This window comes from Drosophila elegans, unplaced genomic scaffold (genome assembly GCF_018152505.1).
Source record: "Drosophila elegans isolate 14027-0461.03 unplaced genomic scaffold, ASM1815250v1 contig_183, whole genome shotgun sequence".
Lineage (NCBI taxonomy): Eukaryota > Metazoa > Arthropoda > Insecta > Diptera > Drosophilidae > Drosophila > Drosophila elegans.
In genome coordinates, this window is record NW_024545550.1 from 3110661 (window position 1) to 3125384 (window position 14724).

The 14724-nt window shown below is 39.2% G+C and overlaps 9 protein-coding genes across 9 annotated transcripts; all 9 read left to right on the forward strand.

The window, feature by feature from the left end:
• The first annotated feature begins 917 nt into the window (after positions 1-917).
• LOC108139186 (glutathione S-transferase 1-like) lies at positions 918-1742 on the forward strand. Its single transcript, XM_017261816.2, has one exon. It carries the CDS (start codon positions 952-954, stop codon positions 1624-1626), a length of 675 nt encoding a protein of 224 aa, XP_017117305.1. The 5' UTR covers positions 918-951; the 3' UTR covers positions 1627-1742.
• Positions 1743-2605: 863 nt separating this feature from the next.
• On the forward strand, positions 2606-3464 carry LOC108138562 (glutathione S-transferase 1-like). Its single transcript, XM_017260840.2, has one exon. The coding sequence runs from the start codon at positions 2648-2650 to the stop codon at positions 3320-3322; it is 675 nt and encodes a 224-aa protein (XP_017116329.1). The 5' UTR covers positions 2606-2647; the 3' UTR covers positions 3323-3464.
• Positions 3465-3910: 446 nt separating this feature from the next.
• On the forward strand, positions 3911-4689 carry LOC108138615 (glutathione S-transferase 1). Its single transcript, XM_017260907.2, has one exon. It carries the CDS (start codon positions 3923-3925, stop codon positions 4583-4585), a length of 663 nt encoding a protein of 220 aa, XP_017116396.1. The 5' UTR covers positions 3911-3922; the 3' UTR covers positions 4586-4689.
• A 555-nt stretch (positions 4690-5244) lies between these two features.
• On the forward strand, positions 5245-6003 carry LOC108139122 (glutathione S-transferase 1). The gene has a single exon (XM_017261738.2). The coding sequence runs from the start codon at positions 5293-5295 to the stop codon at positions 5953-5955; it is 663 nt and encodes a 220-aa protein (XP_017117227.1). The 5' UTR covers positions 5245-5292; the 3' UTR covers positions 5956-6003.
• A 1465-nt stretch (positions 6004-7468) lies between these two features.
• Positions 7469-8310, forward strand: LOC108138568 (glutathione S-transferase 1-like). The gene has a single exon (XM_017260852.2). It carries the CDS (start codon positions 7509-7511, stop codon positions 8169-8171), a length of 663 nt encoding a protein of 220 aa, XP_017116341.1. The 5' UTR covers positions 7469-7508; the 3' UTR covers positions 8172-8310.
• A 591-nt stretch (positions 8311-8901) lies between these two features.
• On the forward strand, positions 8902-9947 carry LOC108138594 (glutathione S-transferase 1). Its single transcript, XM_017260888.2, has one exon. The coding sequence runs from the start codon at positions 9005-9007 to the stop codon at positions 9671-9673; it is 669 nt and encodes a 222-aa protein (XP_017116377.1). The 5' UTR covers positions 8902-9004; the 3' UTR covers positions 9674-9947.
• Positions 9948-11208: 1261 nt separating this feature from the next.
• On the forward strand, positions 11209-11975 carry LOC108138577 (glutathione S-transferase 1-like). The gene has a single exon (XM_017260864.2). It carries the CDS (start codon positions 11251-11253, stop codon positions 11917-11919), a length of 669 nt encoding a protein of 222 aa, XP_017116353.1. The 5' UTR covers positions 11209-11250; the 3' UTR covers positions 11920-11975.
• Positions 11976-12348: 373 nt separating this feature from the next.
• Positions 12349-13098, forward strand: LOC108138648 (glutathione S-transferase 1-like). Its single transcript, XM_017260991.2, has one exon. The coding sequence runs from the start codon at positions 12370-12372 to the stop codon at positions 13039-13041; it is 672 nt and encodes a 223-aa protein (XP_017116480.2). The 5' UTR covers positions 12349-12369; the 3' UTR covers positions 13042-13098.
• Positions 13099-13978: 880 nt separating this feature from the next.
• LOC108138658 (glutathione S-transferase 1) lies at positions 13979-14724 on the forward strand. The gene has a single exon (XM_017261002.2). The coding sequence runs from the start codon at positions 13979-13981 to the stop codon at positions 14642-14644; it is 666 nt and encodes a 221-aa protein (XP_017116491.1). The 3' UTR covers positions 14645-14724.

Consider the following 14724-nt stretch of genomic DNA (forward strand, 5'->3'; position numbering starts at 1 on the left):
CGATGTTATGCCTTATTTAATAATTAAAAAAAAAAAGGTTTTAAAATATTTTTTGTAAAAACAGTGCAATCAACCCATTAAAACAATTGTTGAAGTAAACACTTAAGTTGAATTGAGTAAAATTTGAGAAAGTATATGGTGTTCAGTTTATTAATAGTAAGAACTTGGGTTTTTTAAAGCTTTGCTTTCGCTTTAAAGAACTTTTAAGCTCAGTTATGTAAATTTCAATGGCAAATCTACATGGGCTCTACACGAGTATAAATTGGTGTAGATAATTTCCGGTTTGTTAGTATTTGTAATACACCCATAGAACATAAAATATTTCCTTATCAATAGAATACCTCAACACAAAAATGTTTTAAAATGAAAATGAATTGAAAGAGTCTTAATTTGACGTACTATCTTGATTGGTAATTTTCTTGGTTTCTTAAAGCTTCTTCTATCTACTAGAATATTACAAATTTCACCATTTTAATAAAATGCAACCATTTTAATAAATACAAATACAAATACAAATACAAATACAAATACAAATAAATAGTCTAAAATTAAAAAGCAAATTTATAGGTATGTCCATTTTAAAGTAATTTTTCTATTTGTTCTTGGCAAATATAAGCTCGACTCAAATACCTAGCGGGTATTGGAAACATGTTAGAAGCGCATTTAGAAGGACAGCCTTAGATGACCATGTTTCCTACTGAAACAATACCCTTCTGGTTTCAAAACACAAGGGGTAACTTAAGATTAGAATGCTGTCTAAAAAAAGTGAATTCATATTACCCTCCGAAAGGGTATACAAATATCAACAAAGCCCTGTTTATCGTAAAATTCAGCAAACAAACAACAAAGTCAGAGCTTTTACATTCAGCAAAAAGCTTTAGACAAAACAGTATATAGTAAACCGGCAGAAGATCAGTAGTAATAAAACCATTTGTGCATAAACAACACAATATGTCGAGCACGGGTATCGTTCTGTACGGGGTGGATCTCAGTCCGTGTGTTCGGGCCGTCAAGTTGACCCTAAAGGTCCTGAACTTGGACTACGAATACAAGGAGGTGAATCTCCAGACGGGCGAGCACCTGAAGGAGGAGTTCCTGAAAAAGAATCCACAGCACACGGTGCCGGTACTGGATGACAATGGGACGTTCCTCTGGGACTCCCATGCCATCGCCACCTATTTGGTGGACAAGTACGGCAAGTCGGATGAGCTATATCCCAAAGATCTGGTGAAGCGGGCGATCATCAACCAACGCCTGTTCTTCGACGCCAGCGTTATTTTTGCAAGCTTAGCCAACGTAAGCGGCGCCTTCTGGCGAAGTGGGATTAAAGATGTGCCGCAGGAGAAGCTGGACACCATACACCGGGGTCTGGCGCTGCTGGAGACGTTCCTGGTCAGCAGTCCGTATCTGGCGGGTGATTCGTTGACCCTCGCCGACCTGTGCACTGGTCCCACTGTCAGCTCCCTACCCGCTGCCGTCGACATCGATCCGGCAGTCTATCCGAAGGTCACCGCCTGGCTGGAGCGGCTCGATAAGATTTCCCACTACAAGGAGATCAACGAGGCTCCAGCTCACACTTACGTCACCTTTCTTCGCAGCCAGTGGACCAAGCTGGGGGATAAGTAAACCATACACCAACGAACAACCCGCCAAACAGAAACACGAACTTTGTTTCATTTGTAAAAAACCGATAAATCAGATTAAAAATATGTTTTATAATAAAAATATTACCAAAGAACCAACATTTATTGATAACTTGATAAGATTTTATGAAGAAGAAGGTTTTTGTGTAAGAAAAGAGAGCTTGAATTACTATTATCGATCTGACTTATTGGTATTTGTACTACCTACTCGAATATGTAGTACATATTCACATAAATAAAATGACTTACAATAAATACAACAAAAATACCCAATTTGTTCATTTAAAAAACGAAGCTCTTGGAAGCAAGAGAAGAATAGTCGTTGTGTAGAAGCATCTCTTTATAAACTGGGGTTTTGTACTCTGTTGTAAAAATGTACACACATTAAAAACTTTTAATAATAAATATAAAGTTTTAAAACCAGAGTGGCTCTTGAAGGTTTTTAAATTGTAAGCCCTAAAATTTTGATAACTTAGTCACTGCTAATCGGACGTAGAAAAAATGAAGAGTATTTTTTGAATTCAAGTTCTTATCGTTGGCGAAGCAAATGTTTTAGGGGGCGACCTAAATTGAAGGCATATTGAATATACATAAATAACAAGCTTTAACCTAGTTACAAATATGACTATGTCGCTCTACGCATTTATAAAAATAAGCATGACTCGCAAATTTTGGAATAACTACTTACTTATGTGCATGTAAACAGTTCTTTTAGTTGCAGAGATATTACTTACTATCATTTTAACAACAAAAAAAATAATGCAAAGTCATACCAGATCTTAAAATCAATTTCAATCAATCTTTGCTGGTGGTGAAATACAAAGAAATTATATATAATATAATGTTTAACAAAATTTTGGAGTAGAAACAAACAAACAACAGAAATAGAGCTTTGAGCGAAATGCTTTCAGATTCAGCAAAAAGCTTTTCAGATGAGTATAAATCTAAGGTAAATAATGGAAATATCAGTCATAAGAGAAGCGTTGTCGGTTGAACTATAGAATATGTCGAGCACGGGTATTGTACTATACGGAACTGACTTCAGTCCTTGTGTTCGGGCCGTCAAGTTGACCCTGAAGGCCCTTAATGTGGACTACGAATACAAGGAGGTAAATCTTCAGACGGGCGAGCACCTGAGCGAGGAGTTCCTGAAGAAGAATCCACAGCACACGGTGCCGGTACTGGATGACAATGGGACATTCCTCTGGGACTCCCATGCCATCGCCACCTATTTGGTGGACAAGTACGGCAAGTCGGACGAGCTGTATTCCAAAGATCTGGTCAAGCGGGCGATTATCGATCAGCGTCTGTACTTCGATGCCAGCGTAATCTTTCCGGGCCTGCACAACATAGTGGCCCCCTTCTGGAGCAGAGGCGTAACCGAAGTGTCCCAGGAGAAACTGGACACTGTACATCGCGGTCTGGCACTGCTGGAGACTTTCCTGGTCAGTAGTCCATATCTAGTGGGCGATTCACTGACCCTGGCTGACCTGCTCACTGGACCTACGGTTACTGGTCTGCGTGCCGCCGTCGACATCGAACCGGCCGTATATCCCAAGATCACCGCTTGGCTGGAACGACTTTACCAGATCCCATACTACAAGGAGATCGACGAGGCTCCGGTTCAGGCGTACATCGCATTGCTTCGCAGCAAGTGGACTAAGCTGGGGGATAAGTAAGCCATCAACTGAAGACTTAACCAACATCAAAAACATAAATAATACAATTTATTTAAGATTCATACACACTTTGTACATTGCAAACATTCTTTAAATTTTATTTGTTATCAATAAAACTAAAGCGTTTTGCCTTCAAACTGGATTTTAGATTTTTAATTTTGATTATTGCTTTTTAACTTATTTATTTAGAAGGTTGAGGAAAAATATCTGCAAATGGAAATATATTTTCCATATAGAGTAAAATTTTACAGAGTTTAAATTTGATCATAACTCTTTGGGCGTATATCTATTAAGTTAAAAGTTTATATTTAAATTTAATGTTTTCATATATATTTGTGAGATTATTCCATCTTGTATTGAAGAGTAAAATATAGGTAAATTTGAAAAAAAACGTCTACATTAATTTTAATGATAACTGTTGCTAAAACTCTTTACTATGTTATATTTTATTTTATCAGTGTAAAAACAGCAGTTTATTAAAAAGAGGAAAGGGGCTAACTCAGCGCAACCAATTGCCTGTTTATTTAAGTTCATTTAGAATTATGTATGTGGGTTATTCTGGTGATTCAGTATAACTTGAGTGTTCTTTGTGGTCGCATCATGTCGGGAATAGTATTGTATGGAATGGATATCAGTCCGCCAGTCCGAGCTTGTAAACTGACCTTGAGAGCCCTGAACCTGGACTATGATTACAAGGAAGTGGATCTCCTGGCCGGAGAACATTTAAATGAAGAGTTCCTTAAGAAAAACCCCCAACACACGGTGCCGCTTCTGGATGATAATGGAGCCTTCATCTGGGATTCACATGCCATCGTTTGCTACCTGGTGGACAAGTACGCCACATCGGATGAGCTCTATCCCAGGGATCTGGTGAAGCGGGCTCAGGTAGATCAGCGCTTGTTCTTCGATGCCAGTATACTGTTCATGTCCCTGCGGAATGTCAGTATACCCTATTTTATTAACCAAGTAAGCGAGGTGCCCAAAGAGAAGGTGAACAATATCAAGGATGCCTACGGCCATCTGGAGACCTTTCTGGGCGATAATCCCTATCTAACTGGGTCCATCCTAACCGTGGCTGACATCTGCTGTGGAGCAACTGCATCCTCATTGGCCGCTGTACTCGAACTGGATCAAGAAAAGTATCCCAAAGTGGCTGGTTGGCTAGACCGCCTATCCAGCTTGCCCCATTACGAAGAGGACAATCTTTGGGGCTTGGAAAAATACATAACTATGCTTAGACCTGGTTTAATATTACAGCAATAGTATTGGTTTACTTTTTAAATAAATGACAAAAAATTTTTAAATATCATCTCTTTATGCTGGGAATGTTATCCACACTAAAAAATATATTAGGATAATTTTTTTTAAGGATGTCACTTCAAAGCAAGAACTTTACAATCCTGTAAAATTTAAAAACTAAAACTTATACCAATAAGCTGTCAAATTTTGGCAATTATTTGATTTTATTTTATTTTATTATCTAATTTGTTTTCTAGAAAGTTCTCTTAAGTTTGCAACCATTTGCTTACAATACAATAAAGAAGCCTAATAGGAAAAATGTTTGCTTTGAACATATTATTGTCTCTATAGTTGGCATATTTATATACCATTGTGTTTAAGGAAATATTGTCGCTCGATAAACAAGTATTTAGCCTCAAAGCGCCCAGTTATTATTAAAAGGGTTATGGAATCCCAAGAAGATGGGTAGACAAATAGAAATGACTCGGTATTTTTAATTATAAAGCTTTTCTACGTCAAGAGAGTATAGTGAAATACTTGGGGGAAATCAGCGATATACATAAGGGGCTAAGAGACATGTGGGTTTCGAATCCAATGTGCAAGTAAAACCGCGGAGTCATCACAGCAGTGCAAAGCTCTCTTAATTGAAGAGAACCAGCCATGGGCTATATAAATCCCCAAGTTGGGAGTGTTTATAAACAGTAACTTGATAGTCACGAAACAGAGACAACATGGGAAAACTTACGCTTTACGGAATCGATGGAAGTCCTCCAGTCCGCTCGGTGCTACTCACCCTGAACGCCTTGGGTGTGGAATTCGAGTACAAGGTCGTCAATCTGCTGGAGAAGGAGCACCTGAAGCCGGAGTTCCTGAAGATCAATCCTCTGCACACCGTGCCCACTCTGGATGACGATGGTTTCTACTTGTCCGACAGCCACGCCATCAACTCCTATTTGGTGAGCAAGTACGGCAAGGACGATTCCCTGTATCCAAAGGATCTGAAGAAGCGAGCCATCGTCGATCAGCGCCTGCACTACGATTCCAGTGTGGTCACATCAACGGGCAGAGCTATCACCTATCCGCTTTTCTGGGAGAACAACTCGGCAATTCCGCAGGCCAGGATCGATGCCCTGGAGGGTGTGTACAAATCCCTTAATTTGTTCCTGGAGAGCGGCGACTACCTGGCTGGCAATAGTTTAACTATTGCCGATTTCCACGTGACCGCCGCCATAACCGGATTCGTGGTTTTCCTGCCCGTGGATGCCGCCAAGTATCCCAAACTGGCTGCCTGGGTTCAGCGCATCAAGGCACTGCCCTACTACGAGGAGGCCAACGGCTCACGGTCTGCCCAAATCATCGATTTCATCAAGAGCAAAAATTTTACTATTGTCTAGAAACCATTTAATATATTCAAAAATAAATATTTAAAAATAATACTCTAACCACTTGACTTTTGAACGACGAAACTTTGCTTTGCTATCAGTCGAAACTCGTTTTGAGGCAATCGATAAGAGAAACTATTGGTCACGTAAAGTAAACATTTTTCAAATGGCTAATCTGTTACTAAACTTTGAAAAGGGGACAAACAAGATAAACTTGTAACATGAAAACTTTCTGGTTAAAGAATTATGTCATTATAGTTAAAAGAATATAAAATATCATCTATTAGGATCGATAAGTTAGGTAGTTTAATTCTTAAGGCGGAAATAGCTTAAAGTTTAAAGTTTTTTATTCTTGAATTTGGTCTTGAAATATACATTTACAAAAAAAATTGTTTAATGTTTTCTGCTTACTCAAATGAAATCCTTATAAATATTAAACACAACAAATATTGAATATTGATAACACGATCTTCACTTTATTAGTTTCCTACTCTGTTAACAGTTTTTTGTTTTAAAAATGACTAACATGATTCAGTTAAATACTTCAATCGATTTTTTTGTACTTTTCTCTTTTTGGCTTTAGTAATTACCGGAACAAAGTAAAATCAAAACCGTATAAATAACCCATGTATACAAAAACGTGCGAAGAGTAGGAGATAAGAGCTTTTTAAAGTCCACATAAAAATAGACTTCATTAAAACTCTCTTACGTCAATTGCCCCAACCACCTGTTTGTTTGTCCGAAGAGGGGAAAAAATAATAACTGATGTCATCGAATTGGCTTAAGAGAGCTCTCCGTCCACAAAAACTTAAGTTTATGAGAAGGAAAACCAAGTAACAATTAGGAAAAAGGGAATGAAAGTCCGAAATTTCTTAAGATTATTCTGTCTTTGGAAGATGGTTTCTATATATACGATATGGCGACAAAAATATGACAAGGCGGATGGAATGGATTCCAAAGATCTGCACTTATATAAGAGCTAAAAATTAGTTATATTCTGAAAGGCAATTATGACTTAGCAGGTCCTACATAATATAATATATATATATGTTGGTTTATTTCTATAATCAACTTTCCCATTTTAAAAGTTTTTTTGCCTAACTACGTTGCAATGGATAAAGGATCCATATAAATTATAATAATTTGTTAAAAATTTGTTAACTTAAGTGTTTTTTTTTAACGTACATATAAGCTTAAAAATGTATCTAATTTGAAAGGAATGATTAAATGAAGTAAGTTTTCTTGATTGTTCACTCAGCTGCAAAGTGAACTTGAGATGTGAGGCCCATAAAAATGATATATTTACAATAACTTTGCGTTTGTTACTGCAAAATTACACATACTCCAATAGCTTTTCATGTGCATAAAAGCAATAGTAGACGCTACGCGGAATATGAAAGTACTTTGGACTGTGTGGCTCCACCCAGGATCGCTTTTCAAGTTCTTTGGAAGTGGCGTGGGCTGCACTTGAAATGCACCCTTTGGAAGCCCTAAAAACGTATAAATAGTCAGGAAAACCCTAGAGCCAATATCATTTCGCTGATTTAACTGATTGAGCTTGGATCATGTCTGGAATTGTGCTGTACGGAATGGACATTAGTCCGCCAGTGAGGTCCTGCCAGCTGACTCTGCGGGCCCTGGACTTGGAGTACGAGTTCAAGGTGGTGGATCTGCTGGCCGGAGAGCATCGCAAGGAGGAGTTCCTCGAGAAGAATCCGCAGCACACCATTCCGCTGCTGGATGATAATGGAGCCCTCATCTGGGACTCACATGCCATCGTTTGCTACCTGGTGGGCAAGTATGCCCAGACGGACGAACTCTATCCCAAGGATTTGGTGAAGCGTGCCCAGGTGGATCAACTTCTGTACTTCGATGCCAGTGTCCTGTTCATGGCGCTGCGTAATATCTGTGCTCCGTATTTCTACAACAATGTCACGGAGATTTCGCGGGAGAAGGCCGACAATGTGCGCGATGGTTATGCCCATCTGGAGACCTTTCTGGCCGATAATCCCTACATTGCCGGCGATAACCTGACCGTGGCGGATCTATGCTGTGCCGCCACAGCCTCATCCCTGCCGGCCTTTGTCCCACTGGAGGCGGAGAAGTATCCGAAGGTCACTGCCTGGCTGGAGCGCCTCCAGCAGGAACTGCCCTACTACGAGGAGGCCAATGGTGTGGGGGCCAAGAAGTACGTGGACTTGCTGAAAGACCAGCTGACACTTCTGTAAACATGGGTTCCCACAATCACCGAAGTGCGTGGCCTCATCAATTTTTAATTCTCAGCCAATTAAAACAAGTTGATGGAAAACGTTCGACAATACCGCCAAAAAAGTGGGACGGCGTCAAATAAACTGCATAAAGAATTCATAACGAAATTGTACTTGCTTTCATACACATTCAAATAGTTAAGTCCAATTTTTGTAGGTTTTTTATGTTTAAATCTTTCAGGAACTAAACAAAACTTTTAAACTATTCAAAGTTTTTCTGTTTTGGCCCGTTTTTATTCCAATTAGTTATTTGAGAATTCCACTCTATTTTTCCACTCTATTCTCTAAATACATACTGCTGCGGTCAAAATAATAATTTTAAGGTAAGGGTAACTTTTCTTTTGATTTAACCAAAAATAAGACTAAAAACCCAAAAAACCTATTGCTATGTTTTTAAAGAAAATTTAAAACTGTTAATAATTCAGTACACTCTAGGAAATGATGTTTTAACAATTTAAGAATATAACCCAAAATCGTCGTTCAACAAAAATTGTTTTTAAAATCTGAGCTTGTTTTTTTTTAATTAATTTATAGCCCATTTAGTTTACGAGATTGCTTCTAAATTTTTATTTTGACCGCAACTATAAGTACCATGTATTAAATTAATTGTATATAAAATAATTGGTTCTCAGGGTGCGTGGATTAGTGAGCACAGGGTTCGGCAGAAAATTGTGGGTGGCGAGGTCTAAGGTAATTAAAAAATCGCAGCCAGATTGACGATTCCCATGTCCTGCAGGTGGCTATAAAGCAGTCCTCGAACAGCAGTCATCACTCACTTGTGAATCCGCTGTAGAATGGGTAAGATATCGCTGTACGGCCTGGACGCAAGTCCACCCACCCGGGCATGTCTGCTCACTCTAAAGGCACTGGACCTTCCCTTCGAGTACATCTTTGTCAATCTGTTCGAGAAGGCGAACTACAGTGAGGAGTTCTCGAAGAAGAATCCCCAACACACGGTGCCGCTGTTGCAAGACGATGAGGCTTGCATCTGGGATTCCCATGCCATCATGGCCTATCTGGTGGATAGATATGCAGCCAGCGATGAGCTGTATCCCAAGGATCTGCTGCAGCGGGCCAAGGTGGATCAACTGCTGCACTTTGAGTCGGGCGTTGTCTTCGAAGCCGCGCTGAGGAGACTCACCCGACCGATTCTCTTTAACGGCGAATCAACTTTGCCCCGGAATCAAGTGGATCACATCATCCAAGTCTATAACTTTGTGGAGACCTTTCTCGATGACCATGATTACTTGGCCGGCGACCAACTCACCATAGCCGACTTCAGCATTGTGTCGACCATCACCTCGATTGGAGTTTTCATGGAACTAGACGTGGCCAAGTATCCCAGGATTGCCGCCTGGCTGGACAGGCTCAAGGAGCTGCCCTACTATGAGGAGGCCAATGGCAGTGGAGCCGCCCAGTATGTGGAACTCTTGAGGTCCAAGAACTTTACTATCGTACCCTAAGGAAAAGTGTCAGAAAAAAAAAAGAAATTGGAAAACCAACAAATCTTACATCATCAAGCAACACTTCCTTTAAATGTTTAGTTCTCTTCGTTGCATTCAAACACTTGAACATAAAACACAAATCGTTTTGATGACCTACACACTTTATCTCTACACAGATATTATCCTATTTTAAATATTTAAATTATACAAACTTCTGATCTTCATTACCTTCTAAGTTTTGTGTCCTCAAATTTACCAAATAAATAGATTCAAGCACTCCCTTAAAAATGTTGTTTAAACAGCAAAAGGATTATTTATAATTTAATGCCGCCATCTTAATTGACATCTTAATTGAAAATCAGAATATATATACTTGATATTGCCGGTCAGCAACCAGATGCAATGACTTAAAATAAAAAAGAGCATGACTTTCAATGTCTTATTCAATTGTTTATGCTTGTTTACTTGTTGTATGGCAAAAAAACTTGATAAGGTGTTTATCAATAACTCATGTTATCTGTATGACTCAAATGTGGCTTGTTTTGATATAAAGCTTTTTAACAATTTTGATAAGGGTTCGACGAACTTATCAACAGATGATTGCATAATTTTTGCTGAGTGCTGCACTTTATTCGCCTCACTGGTGGCGTTTGTGGAGATCGATTCGGTTAAATACTCCAGGTCGTCTGAATGGATCAAACAAACGGAACACCTGCCTTATTACGAGGAGGCCAATGGCCAGGGTGCTCGGGAATTTGTGACTCTAATAAAGGCAACCGATTTTAGCTTTGAAACCTAAGTTTATGATGTTTGAAGTTTAGAGGAAACAAGAAAATAAATTGAAAATAAAAAATTTTCATTTAAAAAATTAATAATTTGAAAATTTTAAAATTTTTCATCTTAATAGGATTGTCATTTTGTATAAAATTCAATGATAAGTAGATTTAAAAAATAAAATAAAAATATGTCTAAGAGAGTGCTTCTCTTGAAACGGAATTTTAAATTTTATCTTAAAGAGAGTGTATTACACGATTACAATAGAAACACATACATACATATAAATTTATAATTTTTTGCCGGACGTCAAACATTTTTCGAATTCTTTCCATTTTATTACCTTTGTCAGCATGACTTGTAATTACTCATCCATTTGCGGAGTTTCTCTGTTTAATTACTATTGTGAAAAACAAAACTGATAAGCTTATCATTATATTATTTATATAATTCATAACTGATGTTCTCGTAAATGTTTGTTCCACATTTTGATAAGCCCGATTAGTTTTAATTATTGAGATTTTAGGGATAAAGATAAAAGTACTAAAATACCAAAACCTTTGCCCTAAAATTTGTATTTTAAAATCATTAACACCCAACACACATTACAGTATATCCGACTGATATTAACTAGGCAGGTATACTATATAATTATTTTCATGTGAAAATATACACACATAATTTAAACTAGGCAGGTATAATCTGTGCCAATGAACAAATCTCTCTTAAACTATCTCTTTCAGTGGCCCGTAGTCCAAATAATAAAATACTTACTTGCTGCTCTCATCGATCAGTAGTGAAATAGACCCCAAGGCGACAAGATGGTAAAATTGACTTTGTACGGTTTGGATGCCAGTCCGCCAGTTCGTGCCGTAAAACTCACTTTGGCCGCTCTAAACCTGCCCTACGAATATGTAAACGTTAACATTGTGGCTCGTGAGCAACTATCATCGGCCTACCTGGAGAAGAACCCGCAGCACACGGTGCCCACACTGGAGGATGATGGTCACTTCATCTGGGACTCGCACGCAATCATTGCGTATCTGGTGTCCAAGTACGCGGATACTGATTCCCTGTACCCCAAAGATCTCCTCCAGCGAGCTGTGGTGGATCAGCGGATGCACTTTGAATCCGGTGTGGTCTTTGTCAATGGAATCAGAAGCATTATCAAGCCCGTGCTCTTTTTGGGACAGAGTAAAATTCCCAAAGAACGTTACGATGCCATCGTCGAGATCTATGACTTTGTTGAGACTTTCCTCAAGGAACAGGATTACATCGCTGGCAATCAGATGACCATTGCTGATTTCAGCCTCGTCTCATCAGTGGCGTCTCTGGAGGCTTTTGGGGACTTGGATGTGGTCAAGTATCCGAGGATCAGCGGCTGGATTAAAAGGCTGGAACAGCTGCCCTACTACGAGGAAGCCAACGGAAAGGGTGCCCGACAGTTGGTGGCCATTGTCAAGCAGACCAATTTCACCTTCGAAACCTGATATGTACACTATGTAATTTGAAAACTTTAAAATAAATGATGGGTTATTAAACTAAAGATTTTTTATTGAGGCAAGGCTTTATCTAACTACCTTTTTTGGCAGAGGGTATTATAATTTCAGTCAGAAGTTTGCAATGCAGTGAGAAATATGCGACTTATTTTATTATTTTTACTATTATTTATTTTGAGGTTTAACTTAAAAAAAATTGAAAAATGAACAAGTTTATAGAATGTTCTTGAGTATTTACATTTAGAGTGCTCAAAAAGTATTTATTATGGTGAAATAAATTGACTTATAAGCAAATAAAAAAAGCAATAGAAGAGAAGCCAAGCTTTCTTATCTTTTGCTCTTTTTAAAATTCCTCTCTTTATCATTCTCTTCCAAAACTCTATAAATATAGTGAGGTTTGTTCTGAATGATCAGTGGTGGAAGGCAACCCACAGCGACAAGATGACCAAGTTGATTCTGTACGGCTTGGAGGCCAGTCCGCCAGTTCGTGCCGTCAAATTGACTTTGGCCGCCCTGGAAGTGCCCTACGAATTCGTGGAAGTGAATACTTTGGCCAAGGAGAACTTATCGGAGGAGTTCCTGAAGAAGAATCCACAGCACACGGTGCCCACTTTGGAGGACGATGGTCACTTCATCTGGGACTCGCATGCCATCATTGCCTATCTGGTGTCCAAATACGGCAAGAACGATAGTCTCTATCCAAAGGATCTCCTCCAGCGAGCTGTGGTGGATCAGCGGCTGCACTTTGAGTCCGGAGTGGTATTTGCAAACGGATTGAGGAGCATCACGTTTCCACTTTTTCGCAACGGCCTGACTAACATTCCCAAGGAGCGATACGATGCTATTATTGAGATCTACGATTTCCTGGAGACCTTTCTTGCCGGCAACGATTACATTGCCAGCAGTCAGCTGACCATTGCCGACTTTAGTATTATCTCAACGGTGACCTCGCTGGAGGCCTTTGTGCAGGTGGACACGGCGAAGTACCCCAAGGTCAGTGCCTGGATTAAGCGACTGCAACAGCTTCCTTACTACGAGGAGGCCAACGGCAAAGGGGTCCGTACCTTCGCGTCCTTCATCAAGAAGACTAATTTTACCTTTGCATCCCAGTAAATGAACTTATTTATTATGAACAAATTACTACTTTTAATAAGAATATGAAAAATTTAATTTTGTATGTATTGGTTGTGGGAGATATTTGGGGGTAAAAATGTTATGTTTACATTTGTCGTTCCAAGTGCAGGTAATTTTGTGTTTTCCAATTTAATTTAATTTCAGAAATATTTCTCTCAAGTTCTCTTAGTATTTAGTATACAAACATAAATAAGCATTAACAAAAAATTAAATGTAAGTACTCGTTTAATTTTTAACCTCCCTAAAATAGCCCATTTTATTGATAACAATTATCTATTCAAAAAGAAAACTATCAAAAATAATATAGTTATTGAAAAACCTTAAAGGGTATACCAAAAAATTCAGCAATTTGCTAAGATTTAATTTATAACTTTTGTTACATACAAAATTTTTGATTTGAATTGACAACATGTAATCATGTATTTAGTATACAAAAATGTCTATTTAAAGATTTTCAAACAAGTCTTAAAATCTTTAAAACACCCACTTAGTCTGCACACCTAATCGAACCTGCTTTACGAATTTTCAACTTAACTGTGATGACGAATAAAAAAAAGATATGATAAGGCATGCAGTAAAAACCAAAACACCTGAAAAATTGTTGGGGGCCACATTTAAAGCAATCGATATCAATATCAGTTATCTTGTCTGAAAATAGTGACAGCAGATAGGTCTTACGAAAAAGCAGATCTGTATTAAATATAACAAATATATTTGATTCGAATAATTACTGTCAATCAGGCGGAGACCCTTATTATCTTGCCTTGCATGACTGAAAAAGAATTGTATAGCTAAGTAAGGTGCGGTAATATATGGAATTAATTGAATCGCTTGTTGCTCGATCGTGAATAGCGATAGACGACGAAGCTTGTTTAGTTTCAAATCGACACCCGGAGCGAGCGGTTAGCTGAAAACTATGGGAAAATTAGTACTATATGGTGTAGAGGCCAGTCCGCCGGTGCGAGCCTGCAAACTGACCCTGGACGCCCTGGGTCTGCAGTACGAGTACAAGCTGGTGAATCTGCTGGCCGGGGAGCATAGGACCAAGGAGTACACACTGAAGAATCCGCAGCACACGGTGCCCATGCTGGAGGACGATGGCAAGTGCATTTGGGAGAGCCATGCCATTTGCGCCTATCTAGTGAGGCGTTATGCCAAGGATGATGCCTTGTATCCCAAGGATTACTTCAAGCGTGCACTTGTGGATCAGCGCCTGCACTTTGAGTCGGGCGTGCTGTTCCAGGGTTGCATCCGGAATATTGCTGCTCCATTGTTCTACAAAAACGAGACGGAGGTGCCGCGCTTCAAGATTGATGCCATCTACGAGGCCTATGACTTCCTGGAGTTGTTCATCGGCAATCAGCCGTACCTCTGCGGAACGGGCATAACCATTGCCGACTACAGTATGGTCTCCTCGGTGAGCAGCCTGGTGGGTTTGGCCTCCATCGATGCCAAGCGCTATCCCAAGTTAAGCGCATGGCTGGACAGGATGGCTAGTCAGCCAAACTATCAATCGCTTAACGGCAACGGCGCACAGATGTTGATTGACATGTTCAGCTCGAAGATCACGAAGATTGTGTGACTTTGTACTCGAGCTTAAAGGTTAGAAATGAGATTGCCTCCGGTAACGTAACAATAAAGCTTCTATTTGTATACACTTTA

What these genes read in the sequence shown, in the direction of transcription:
- LOC108139186 (XM_017261816.2), top strand. Translation starts at nt 952, where the DNA reads ATGTCGAGCACGGGTATCGTTCTGTACGGGGTGGATCTCAGTCCGTGT.
- LOC108138562 (XM_017260840.2), top strand. Translation starts at nt 2,648, where the DNA reads ATGTCGAGCACGGGTATTGTACTATACGGAACTGACTTCAGTCCTTGT.
- LOC108138615 (XM_017260907.2), top strand. Translation starts at nt 3,923, where the DNA reads ATGTCGGGAATAGTATTGTATGGAATGGATATCAGTCCGCCAGTCCGA.
- LOC108139122 (XM_017261738.2), top strand. Translation starts at nt 5,293, where the DNA reads ATGGGAAAACTTACGCTTTACGGAATCGATGGAAGTCCTCCAGTCCGC.
- LOC108138568 (XM_017260852.2), top strand. Translation starts at nt 7,509, where the DNA reads ATGTCTGGAATTGTGCTGTACGGAATGGACATTAGTCCGCCAGTGAGG.
- LOC108138594 (XM_017260888.2), top strand. Translation starts at nt 9,005, where the DNA reads ATGGGTAAGATATCGCTGTACGGCCTGGACGCAAGTCCACCCACCCGG.
- LOC108138577 (XM_017260864.2), top strand. Translation starts at nt 11,251, where the DNA reads ATGGTAAAATTGACTTTGTACGGTTTGGATGCCAGTCCGCCAGTTCGT.
- LOC108138648 (XM_017260991.2), top strand. Translation starts at nt 12,370, where the DNA reads ATGACCAAGTTGATTCTGTACGGCTTGGAGGCCAGTCCGCCAGTTCGT.
- LOC108138658 (XM_017261002.2), top strand. Translation starts at nt 13,979, where the DNA reads ATGGGAAAATTAGTACTATATGGTGTAGAGGCCAGTCCGCCGGTGCGA.